This window comes from Epinephelus fuscoguttatus, linkage group LG2 (assembly GCF_011397635.1).
Source record: "Epinephelus fuscoguttatus linkage group LG2, E.fuscoguttatus.final_Chr_v1".
NCBI classification, from domain to species: Eukaryota; Metazoa; Chordata; class Actinopteri; order Perciformes; family Serranidae; genus Epinephelus; species Epinephelus fuscoguttatus.
This window is the reverse complement of record NC_064753.1, coordinates 22,322,984-22,335,716: the sequence shown is the minus strand read 5'-3', so window position 1 is coordinate 22,335,716 and position 12,733 is coordinate 22,322,984. Positions and strand designations below refer to the sequence as shown.

Sequence of the window (12,733 nt, the reverse complement as noted above, 5' to 3'; positions counted from 1 at the left end):
AATCGCTGTATGTGTGTTCATGTGTGTGTCTCAGGGATACATGGGATCCATTCCAGCTGAATCCACCAGGAGCTGAGAAGGAAAATAAGAGAAGATGTTTCCAACTGGCTCAGTCCCTGGTGGCTGTTATTGTGGGATTGGCGGTCTTGACCAGTGCCGTTATCGCCAAGGTAGGATAGTCTGTCTGTGTATTAACAAACTATTATTCATCTATTTAAATGAGGCACACAGGAAGAAGCATCACCATATGGTTCCTGGCACCAAATGTGAAGCCTCAAGCTAAAAATCTCAGGGTCGTTTCAATTCAGATTCAAGATGTCTGCTGCATAACATGCATTTCAGGGTCTTGTTCAAATACCTGTTGTACACATGACTCTTACTGGCAGCAGTGTCTGAAGCTGTTCCTGAGTTTGACATTTTGGCAGATAAGAAGTGGTTGTCGTAATAAGTTTTGGTTTTTTTTAACCTGGTTTTTATTGTGGTTGTGCATAAAACTGAACTTTATGAGAAGCTGCTGATCTAAATGATACTTAAGCAATATCACCAGAGGTCATGCTGATGTATTAAATATCATTCAGTTCAATTCAATAGAACTTTCTTCATCCCGAAGAAAATTCTTGTGCCAGAGAATACTTCAAATTACAGTAACACTAAGTACAATAACCACAACATAACATTTACAACCAGAACAACCAGTTGGCTCCCCAGGTCAGGGTCACTCACTGGGCCCAGTTTTAGAAAGACATCACAGCTGTGATCCGGAATAGGCACAAGGCTGCAGGCTGACCTCAAGTGCAATATTGCTTTTATACCACAGTTCTACAAGAAGCATTTATAATTCAAAAGTAAAAAGCAACAACTGATTACGATTTGTTTGTTCATTTAATGATTTATTTGGCTCCGCAAACACATAATTTTGCAGGTGAACTGGGACTGGACTGTTGCCATGAAACACAAATATTCTTGCACGCTTGCTTGTAACTTTGTGTAGGTCAAGACGTGACCGCGTGCCGATAACTTTGTATCATGCACATTTATCTGTGTGTTTATATTTATTGTGCCACAAGTGATACAAGTCTGTTGACAGTCGCTTGGTAGCATACGTGTGATGCCAATGTGTTAACGGCTTGATAAGACACTAGGTTGCAACATCTTCTGATGTCAAATGAGCATACATGGAGTTTTGCAGTGAAGTATCCAGGTTTCTTTCCTTTCTTCGCCTTTTTTGACAACTATTCATAACTTAGTTTGAGTGGGCGGAAGTTCGCTGCATAGATCAGCCTCTCATTGGGCGGAACAAGCCACCCGCTGAAGTCCCACCCTACCACCTCTGGTTGTGTAGCAGTTTTCAACCGTTTTCAACACGTCCTTTACTAACTTTTGCGGTGTTTGATCTTGTGGGGATGTAGCCATTTTTCTGCCATGGTTCGCGTTCCCACCGGCAATATTTTTGCAAGCGCACCGTTGCTGTGGCACCTCCCAGAACAATTGTGATTGGTTGAAAGAAATACAAGCAGCCAGGGCGTTTTTTTCTCCAATCTTAAAGTGAGAGTCGGCCCAGCCAGACCCTTCTTTTCTTGAGAAAGGTCTGGTGAGCGAGACTATTCATAACTTAAATCCGATGTTATTTGTGGAAATATGTTAATCTTTGCGGTGCACTTTGTTACGACGACCCATAGGCTAATTAATGTTTAATGTTCAGAACACCTGTAAAGTGGAGCGATACATGTGTAGTTGAAAGTCTCAGTCATATAACATTTTTTTAACATGCATTATGCAGTATGTGCATGTGTTAGCATTGTCTCTGCTTTTGCCTCTATTCCCTTTCAGTTTCACATCTTCCTCTTTTGGCCTTGTCTTTTTCTGTGTTTCTTGAAGATGAAGCACAAGACTGTGCTCAGTCATATGACAATGCATTCTACAGTGGCCCTTAGAGGTCAATGCACTACAAATTATGAAAACACATGTAAATCAACACAACACACACAAATGGAGAAATAACTTCACCAACTTGAAAACACTTGGACGGCATTTACTAAGCATCTTTACTGATTGATTACAGACACAAACAATTTGACAACACATTTGCAGCATAGAAGTGCGATATTTCTGAATTCCGCCCATGTTTTGTCAAATTGACGTTTTTGTGGGTCGTCAAGTTGATGATTTTTTCTATATGCTGTGCCTGTGACCAAGTGACCAAGATGGTTCTTCATTTCCTCGTTGTTTATTTGCGTGTGTTTTCATAATTTTCAGCTCAAGGGGCCATTGTAGAATTCCATTAACATCACTATCTCTGTTTCCTTGTGTAATCAAAGTAAATGAACAACTGTTCAGCCCCATGAACTTCCTTATTGGTGTCAGGATAAATGACGAGAATAAAGCAATGCAGTGTCCATAAAGGTAATCAGGAAGGGGCTGCCGGTAAATCCCAGTCTTCTTTGCATCTACAGTATGTAACATGACAAATTTTAAGGTTACTGTTGGTCTTCTGTCTCACCTTTCCAAAGTGTTTGGTTTTCTTTAACAAACCCTTTGTCTCTGTTAAATCAGGGCTCCCTCTTGGTGTTGTCAGCATTGTCCAGTCCATCCTCCATGCGCAGCCCAAAGGAAAAACAGTTCTACATGCTGATGTTGGTTTTCTGCCTGGTCTGCCCCAACTTCCTGGTGTTTCTGAAATCACTATGGAGGTGTGCCTTCAAGAGCTTTGTAAAACCCAACATGAAGACCATGTCAATGGTATGTTTTTCTAAAGCATACTCATTTATTATGCATGTAATTACAACAAGTAGGAAAATGCAAATCATATATCCTTTTTTGCAACCACATATGGTAGGACTATTATCAATATTTGTTTTAATTACTCTCATTTTTTTGTGGCTCTACTTAGCTGCTACGATTATTAATCTTTATGAGGAAGACAATTTAGGGAATAGTGTAAAATGGATCTACACTGTCAAATATTCAGCTTTACTAAACCTAAAACCTGACATTACAGACCTTTTTAAAACTTAAAAGGCTTAAAGTGCATGAGCAATTTGCAGATCTTGACCATAGTATTCTGATAAGTTATAATGTTGTGTTTTGAAACACACTCAAACATGATTATATTATGTGGTGAACACAAAAAATTACTGCACACGTGACACTCAGTAGTTCATCACAGCCACTAGCAGTACATTCTGTAAATACATATAACATAGAAAAAGAGACTAGTTTGACTATCTAATTGTTAGATCAATCTAGACAGAAGTGCATTTATAAAACTGTAACTGTGTCAGCATGATTTTAAAAAATATATTGAATGTCAATCTAATTCTTAATCATGACGCTTAAACTTACAACTTTCTCCCACCCAAAGGCCAAAAGAAATACTTAAGTATGAAAAGGTAATGATGTGTGTCTTTGTCTCTTTTCCAGATTTGTGCCATTGAGTGTCTGGTGTCTCTTGGAACTTCAATCCTGGTGCTAATTGTTATGCCTCAGTTTGATGTGTTGACTAATCTCTTCATCAGCGGAGGAGTCTGTATTGTGTCTGCCATTCTGCAGATAGTATACAGACTACAGAAAAAAAACTGGAAAATCCTGTTCCCAATCTGCTCCCTCATTCTCACAGTTGCTGGTAACTCTCTTTATATTATTTATTAACTGCAATGATGCCTGCCTGCCTGTCTCTTTTTTGAGAAAAAAAAAAAAGAAAAAAAGATACTAGGGACAATATTATCGTTTCACAAAAAAAACAAAAAACATAAAATTTGTAACTGCCGGCTTATGGAAGGTCATTTATTTTATAGCCATCCATGCTGACATATCTTTGCATGTTCTAGATCAGAATTAGGTAGGAAGCAAAGCAGAGAGAGAAAGAGGATGGCAATCAGTTATCCTCTTCCTACAGAATTTGAAAAAATAGATGTCATTCTGATGGTTTTGCTCCTTTTTCCCACTTGTTTTGATTTCAGTTAGGCTATAGTTTGTCTTCAGGCTTGACTGATCTGAAGTGTCTCTAATTATCTGTCAAATCAGCTCATTCACTTTCATTCCATTTTTGAGTTTTTCCATGCAAAGTCTGGTGCAGTAAATCTGCCACCCTCATTATGACAAGTATCTCAGATGAATGATGTAAGACTTACTAACTGGCATGACAACACCGGCAAGCTCTGATTTGAGCATTCAAATGCAGGTTGCATATAGGTTACAAGCTCCAGGAAAACACCTCAGCAGCTCACATTGTTTTCGAAAACATGTTTGAATACTGAGAAACTTTTAGCTGCGACATGAATATAGCATTAAAGTGCCAGCTGCAACTTAAAATAGTGTGTATTTGACTGCAACCATGTCCTCCTAGAAATTACTTACTTACTTACTTTTTTGAGTAAATGAAGCACCGGAGTAGCGGAAAGATAGTTAAGATGGGTGGTGATAGGGTTGGGCAATATGAGGGTATAGTGTATACTGTGTGACAGTATAAATGTGTCTACCAGTAGATATTTGGCAATACCGTTCCTACTGTAGGAGCTATTACAGCAGTGTTGCTAGACGGGAAATTTTAAACTATAGTACGAGAGGCTCAGAATTATTGTATTTTGAGGAAAATTATTGTACAGGTGTCATGACCAGCGAAAATGTTAATGTCTCTATCTACAGTAGAGCCAGTGTTCAGTTTGTCTGTTGTGGGCTACTGCTTCCTATAAAGATATTAACGGCTAATTCTTAGGGAATGAAAACACAATGATTCTTATTTTTAGGTGATTAACACTAAAGAAAACATATGTCTAATATTATATTCCATTTCTGCGAAAGGCTGTGGTTCTGATTAAATGTTAAACTTCTTCATCAAACCAGATCACCATTTTTCCCAAACTTTAACCAAGTGCTGCCAGCGCCTAAATATAACCAAAAATGCAATAATGCAATATTGCAATAATAATGCAATAATGCAAAAATGTAATAATGCTGTAGTCACTACGAGTGGATGTTGTATTTTGAGAATTAATATTTTGTCGGGAAGCCGGGGCATCAGTGGCGTGGTGGGTGGTAACGGCGCCCCATGTGCAGGGACGTTGCCTCGCTGCAGCGGTCATAGTTTCAAGTCCCGTGTGCGACCCTGCGTGTCAGTCCCCACTCTGTCTCTGTCTCCCCATTTCACACACTGTCCTATCCATTAAAGGCAAAAAGCCCACAAAAACAATCTTTAAAAAATATATATAGTATATATATTTTGTCGGGAAGCTAAAGAAATCCCTGGTCAGTGAACATTTTGCTGACATTCATTATCTGACAACACTGCTGACACAAATGTGATCAGGTCTGCATTACATTTCCTTCAAATTTCTGTAGCAAATTAGCTGTTTATAAATTTAATTTCTAGGGGACTTTTCTAAGAGAATTTTATTTATAATGGATAACTGCTTCAGATTGCATTGTTTAAGTGAGAGGCTTGCATTCAAACCTGCTGATAAATTAGAGCAACAGAGCTAATACTAAACTCTTAACTATGTGACTGATTCACAGGTTACTGCCTCCTGGGGGTTGACTACTATGTTCGTGTAACAACATTTGTAGATCGACAGAGCAGCGACTGCTTTACCTATGTTGGAATTGGAATTTTTTCTTCACTCCTCATCTCCCTCTGCTGGTGGGAAAATTCAATGCAAGCAACAAATCGCATGCAGGTATAATGTTTTTAGTATTAAGTTTCCACTGTTCTGTCCTCACTGTACCAATCTCCAAATAGAGAGAAACTTTTATTTTTTATTTTTTATTTTTTTTAAATCAGCCACCAAACTGGATTTTACCCCATCCATTCATCCCACTGTAGATGTCAAGTTAATTATTAATTATTATTAATTGTTGGAATGTATGTTGTGATTGTATTACCAACGTGTTTTGCAGGTGTTTTTCCATGTGTTCTGGTAGAGCGTCAGCTGGATACCGAACTGTTTTGGGCCACTTGTGGTATATAAATATATCGACTTGACATCCTCAGTGAGGCTCTTAGCATCTCTTTCTATCTCCCTGCAGGAAACACTGTCAGAATTGGACGGTTTCAGGGACTTTGTGTTTGTCATCAGCAGTATTCTGAGGATAATAGTGATAGGTAATTATCTGCCATCAATGTCTGCGTCAACATACAACACTCAAAATAACACAGGCTCTTGAAATGTATTATCAACACCAACATCACTGTGTTTTGCTGAGCTTTCTCATCATCTCATTCCTGACACTCACACTAGAGGAAAAACAGATTTCTGCGATGTTAGAGGTGCAGATGGATTGCGGATGTTCTCCAGCTGTGATGAAGTCTTCAACTGTGGTTTTCAATTTTGTAAAGCTCTGCTTTCTGTTCTGCACAACACTATCAGCTTTTATTCCAGTCTATATAACAGCATAATTTCCTCATATTTACTTAAATGTCACTGTTGTTGTTTCTTTAATGTTTCAAATCAGCACTCGTTTTCACATCGTGCTGTTTTTGTATTTTATTTATTGTTTCGTAAACAGACTTTTGATTTACTGTATTTTTTATATTGTGCTTTTAAACGTTATTTCATTGTCTCTTATATATAACTGATGCACTATATTCTGTTGCAGGAGGGGTATACCTGTTCTACTATGTGCTCATTGAGAAATCTATCGTCTGGTCAGACTTCTGCCTGCAGAGTGAAGACTGGGAATTACTGCAAATAGGACTGGTGGTGTTTTTCTTACAGGTACTGTATGTAGAAGGACTACATACATAAAAGTCATAGGCCTCTTCCTCTGCTCACATTGGGGGATATTCACTGAAAATTTACAGCAGTCTTTTGGTGCTACATGCTCAAATTGCATTTGTGGTTTTTTTCTAATAAAGGTTTTGCCAAGCAAAATGAAAGAAAAGGGGTAGGGCCTAAATATGCCCATTTGAACTCAAACAATGAACATCATTTAGTGGTTTAAAATAAGTGAATAAGTTAGAAATTCATACAATGCCTACGAAACAAATTGACAGCCTTTGTGTTATTTATAATATGATTTTAACCTTTTTTTCTCTTAATGGCCTCCCAACTGAATATGTAATATATCCTTACTGCTTTACTTTAAGTGGCTGACAGCAAGTCAAGATTGAAGCAGCCAATTAAATACTTATTAATTAGGCGTGTTAGTTTCATTTCCTGTTCTAGACAAAGGTGATTACAACTTTTACGAACTACTGAAAAAATCTCCCAAACTGATATTTAATATTTTCAGCAGGTTGACCTCGATCAGTGATCAGAATCAGATCTTACTTGCATTAATTTACAATTGTAGTCCAAAGTTAATAGGCAGCTAAATTCAAAAATTGAATTTTGTATTTCTGACATTAATTGGTGGTTTAACAAATATTCCCCTTGCCTCTTGTCATGTCTTAGGCTTTCTGCTCAGCAGCCTGCCACTGGTTTGGTGTGGTGGCCTGTAAGATTCATGCAGTCAGGATGAGTTTTGCTCTGCCACTGTGCTGCACAGGACCTGCAGTGCTACTGCTGGGACTTATACTTTTCCTTACCCAGGTAGAAAAATTGGTCGGTGCACAGACTGGGAGCATCACAGGTGAATTTATTCTTTTAACATATTGCTTTGCTTAAATGTACTTTTGTTTGTTGTTTGTATGTATTTTGTCATACATCATAAAGATTTAATATGTTTGTGCCTGCTCAGTAATGTGGTGAATTGTGAGAAGTCTCTGGAGGGCAAATTTATACTGGGAGGCTCTGTGTGATGAGTGAGATACACTTATTACTTATCACTTATTCCAATATCCTAAAACATTTAGCTATGTTTCCATTGCAGAGTTTTGTGAAAGCCTGGCTTACTTGAGCACCAAGAACACAACCCCTGTGGTTTTACTGGAACTCACAAGGAGCATTTGTCGAACTTCACTCAACAGGTGCATGCTTGTGTGTTTTAATCACGTTTAATGATTGACTGATTGATTGATTGACTGATTGATTGAGTGTGTGTGTGTGTGTGTGTGTGTGTGTGTGTGTGTGTGTGTGTGTGTGTGAGAGCAGTTGTGTTCCCTACAATTCATGCAGCCTTAATGGTATATAAATGTGCTTATTGTGTGTAAAATGTCCTAAAATTACTTATCATGTGATGTATTATTATATTAAATTATCTGTACAAGCATCTCTTGTATATACACATTCAATCTATGTATATTTTGCAAAAAATGTTTATGAACTTATTGTTTGACAGCTACTATATGCAATGGCCTTTTGCAATGCTGGCACTGGAAGGTGTATGTATGTGGTCAGGTTTCGTCACATGCACCTACTATGTATGGAAGATCAAGGTATCGCTGTAACCACACACACACACACACACACACACACACACACACACACACACACACACACACACACACAAGCATCTCCATGCCCTTGATTTACAATAAGCTTCTTAAAAGGTCAGTTCCCCCAAATTATGAAAAAAGATATCCATCTCTGAGATTTCTGTCACTGCCCCAATACAGTGGAGGTGAAAATAATTTTCTTGGTGTTGCTTACTGCATTGAAAAGTTACATTCTCAAAAGTCAACAGCAACATCTCTCTCCAGAAGCAATGTCCCCGTTAATGTTGATGATTTAAAGAACAGTTTTAAATATAATTTTTGGAGTCTATGAGCACCAGAAACAAAACCCCAATCATACAAATTAGGAAAGCAGCAGAAATTATGGACATCCTGGCCAAATAAATCAAAACTATCTGTGTTAGGTATCAGTAAATCTGTATTTGTTTTCTTTGTAATTTGGATAAACTGAGCCCTTAAAAAAGACTGGTTGTGAGTTAGTTTCAAGCATCCATTTAATTTAAAACTACAGCCTACTACCAGAGAGTCAAACTTTAAATCAAAGAAACAAAGGAAAACATTACATGGCACATTTTACTAATACTGTCATTAACTCAGGCAGAAAGACACACACCTTAATACCTCTCTGGTTCATCATGTCTCAGGTCCAGCGTATAGAGAGAACATCTCAGCTCTTTGTTCGTCGACTGTATGAATCTGCTTTCATTGACCTGTCACTGCTACTCAACACCAAGATGAAGGTGGCACGAGCCAGAAACCAAGAAAGGTGAGAGGGGTCTGAGGAGGGAGTAAACCTCAATTTGTATTTTATTTCATTGTGGTTGTATTTTTAGCAGGTATATGTCATAGACATCTCTTGTATGGGAGATGCAAGACATAATTCATCTGAAATATGTCATCATGAGAAGATATCTCTGTCTGATGATGCACAAAAACTGTAGTGATGAAAAAAAACTGTGATTATGATTGACAATCAGCAAAAAAAAGGAAACACTTTTTTTGAATTACAAGGTGGTTATTGTATGAAATCATAGGCACCACAGGGTTGTAACAGCCCACAGCTGCTATAACATATCAAAGCTTGTTTTCTAGACTGTTGAGAGATGTGCATGGTCACAACATGTCATGTTTAAAACTTCTGCTAAAAACCTCTCCCTTCCTTTCTCCCCTACCCTACAGCAATGATGACATACAGAGCTGTGTGATCTATCTTTGTGCCACCATGTGGCATGAAACCTACGATGAAATGCTGAAAATTCTCACCTCCATGTTCAGGTTGGAGACACTGTCACTGCAGACACCTAAATGTGCCAGTATCAATAACACAACATGGGTTTAATCCCATTTTCACATCCCTTTAAATAACAGCTGAGCAGCAGCTGAAAACCATGTGATATAGTATGCTGGGGTGTGTCAGTGCACCATGACATCACTGTTCGGTGTGAATACAGGTCCAGAGCTCACTTCATCAGATCAGAGGTGCAAGAGATGTGAAATGTTTTAACCAGACAGGCAGTACAACACATCTATCCAGGCTGTTGCTCTATAAAATGTTAATCATGAATTAAATGTATCCACTTCATTTGCATATGATATAAGATATCCAAGGGCTAAAAATGTTAAACCTTTGTGCTGTCGGGCATTTGAAATTCTCCTACTTATTTAATGCTTTGATGGTTTATATTGAAAGAAGAAAATACAGAAGTGCGTAGGCTTTTGCTCTATTGTTACACTTGTTTGTGGGTGTTTCAGGTTGGACCGCTACCGAGGTGATCCAAAAGAGGACCATAAGGACTGTTTTGACTTTGAGTGTCACATTTATGTGGACGACGCCTTCATGACTGAAAAGGAGACAGGAAAGAGGCTGGTTAACTCTTATGTTGAAGACTTGGTCCATGTTGTCATAGAGGTTTACAGGTGAGATTATTCATCAACCGACTATCCATCTATACCTTTATCCATCCATCTATCTTTTAAACAAACATCTATCCATTCATCATGCAGGGTGTTTACCAACAAAGAACCAGATGACGTGTCGATCATTCAAACTCCCTACGGCGGCAGGCTGATGTTTGTTATGCCAGAAGGCAACATGCTCTATGTTCACCTAAAAGACAAAAGTCTCATCAGGAACAAGAAGAGATGGTCCCAGGTATAATGTAGCAGTGGTGTTTTTGTCCTACAGGTGCCGTGGCAAACAACAAAAGACTTACACCAAGTAGATCCAAGTTAAAACTCAGCCCAGTCACCAGAGGAAAATGTTGAAATTGTTCCATAATGTTTCTACAAAATACAAATACATTACATTTGCACGTTTCATGTGTATCATGTGAGTGATTCTAAAGTGACATAATTTATGGCTGACTTTGTCATTGGGATGTGGAGGGGACAGTGGATGGCATGTTACTTAGGTGCCAAACTGCAGACAACTGCAAACCAATGTGTGACCAACAAACAAGAAAAACAGTTGTGTTTTTGCAATGTCAGCGTGTTTCCATCAGGTTTTCAAGCTCCAAACATGGGTATTTTGTAGCATCCCCTTGGCAGGAATAGTAGCACAAAAAGTGGTTGTTTTTTTTACCAAGACATGGCTGCTTCTCTTGCCCAGATAGTGTCACAAAAACCCAGGTATTTTAAACCAAAACATGATCTTTTCCTAACCATTACCAAGTTTTGCTAACCACATATTAACCACTGCATGTTAAAACGTAAAGTTTCAACCTATCAGCCACGTAACATGCAAATGTAACGTATCCATAGTTCGCATAAACGTACAACCCCAATTCCAAAAAACTTGGGACCCTGTTTAAAAAGTAAATAAAAACAGAACACAATTACTTGTAAATCCTTCTGGACATATATTCAACTGAATACAGACCAAAGGCAAGACATTTAATGTTTAAAATGACAAACTTTATTTTTTGTTTTATAAATATGCACTCATTCTGAATGAAATGCCTGCAACACATCCCAAAAGAGTTGGGACAGGGTCATGTTTAGCACGGTGCTACATCACCTTTTATTTTAGCAGGCCACCGCTGTTGAAGTTTCTGTGGGACAAATACACTATTTAAATTGCACAAATGTCTCTGATAGCTGGTCATGGATTTTCACACTATACGTTACTGTATATGACTTTCAGATTATGTATTTGTACTATCTACTCGGCTGGAAGGGCTACATCGTCAAGAACCCTCAGAAGATCCCAGTAAGACTTTTCTGCCTTTTGTGTAAAATGTGTACATATTAGTATTTTGACACTATGTGTATAAAATTTTACAATACTTTTACAATATTGTGTCCTGTTTTGTCCAGCACCACCATAATCCACGCAAAGACAGTATGATCTCTATGTACGGAGAGATTTTCCTGGTGCCTCAGCATGAAAATGACCACAAGAGAAGATTCATCTCAGATGACAACACTTACATCCTGGCTCTCGATGGAGACACAGACTTCCAACCTAAAGCAGTGATTCTGCTTGTAGACAGGTCAGTGATCAACAAAGCATCAACCGTTTCTCAGCTGTTACTGAATAAAAACATATTTTTACCAGCCGCAAAAGAGGGGCTGGTACTGTTTTCACCTTGTGAGTCTATATATGTGTCATCATTGCAAAATGTGGTCCTATTGTACATATTGTACAGGGAACCACCACAGAAGCGTTTCTGATATTTTGCAAGGGGTCTGTCTGTCTGTAGACACTCAAGGGTGACATTTGCGGATGAAATGATGTATTAAGTTACTGCTGATGCAAACCAAACATTTCCTACTGCTGCAGCTCCACTATAAAACATTTAACTGGCCAAACACAAATGAACTTTTCTGATGAAGAAGTCATAGGAACTGCAATGTGTTCTACAGTAAGCTTAGCACTTACCACAGTCATTCATCAAAAATGTGTCTACAAAACAATACAGCAGTCATTTTCAGCATTTGTTGACAGCGGATCAGTCTAAAATATTGCAGGGGAGATATGTAACAAGAAAAAGCAGCCTTGGTGAGCTATTAGAGCTGCAGGTGTCAGACTGCACACCTCCAAATTAGCAAGATAACCAACTCCTTCCAGATCGCAGTGTCTCACAGAATGATGGAAAAATGCCAATTATTGCTCACCTCCTTTATGAAAATAACAAAAGTTTATTTTGCTGGCCCTGGAACTCTGTGACCTGTCATATATCTGCTATATATGCTGTTACCACCAGTAAGTACAGGGGTCGCCAAATCAACTGAGAGTGATATCTTCAAGATTGCCACTCAAAAAACATATTTTCACTGGCAGGTTGAGGATGTATGACAACGTTGGTGCAGCCTGTGGTAGAATCCATCCTACTGGTATGGGTAAGTAGACATTATTTTGGCCTCTATAGCACAAGGTATAATAGTTTGATCAAACAAGGTTCA

The 12,733-nt window shown here is 38.4% G+C and overlaps 1 protein-coding gene across 1 annotated transcript in view; it reads left to right on the top strand.

Moving 5' to 3' along the window:
* The window catches only part of chs1 (chitin synthase 1), a 47,443-nt gene that overhangs the window by 19,926 nt on the left and 14,784 nt on the right, over positions 1-12,733 (top strand). Inside the window, exons 4-19 of the mRNA XM_049562502.1 lie at positions 35-170; positions 2,554-2,739; positions 3,421-3,622; positions 5,512-5,672; positions 6,022-6,097; positions 6,592-6,710; positions 7,389-7,566; positions 7,807-7,903; positions 8,215-8,311; positions 8,974-9,095; positions 9,509-9,604; positions 10,082-10,246; positions 10,334-10,481; positions 11,472-11,537; positions 11,645-11,820; positions 12,612-12,670. Coding sequence (XP_049418459.1) covers positions 35-170; positions 2,554-2,739; positions 3,421-3,622; positions 5,512-5,672; positions 6,022-6,097; positions 6,592-6,710; positions 7,389-7,566; positions 7,807-7,903; positions 8,215-8,311; positions 8,974-9,095; positions 9,509-9,604; positions 10,082-10,246; positions 10,334-10,481; positions 11,472-11,537; positions 11,645-11,820; positions 12,612-12,670 — 2,084 coding nt within the window. The remainder of the gene's footprint in view (positions 1-34; positions 171-2,553; positions 2,740-3,420; positions 3,623-5,511; positions 5,673-6,021; positions 6,098-6,591; positions 6,711-7,388; positions 7,567-7,806; positions 7,904-8,214; positions 8,312-8,973; positions 9,096-9,508; positions 9,605-10,081; positions 10,247-10,333; positions 10,482-11,471; positions 11,538-11,644; positions 11,821-12,611; positions 12,671-12,733) is intronic.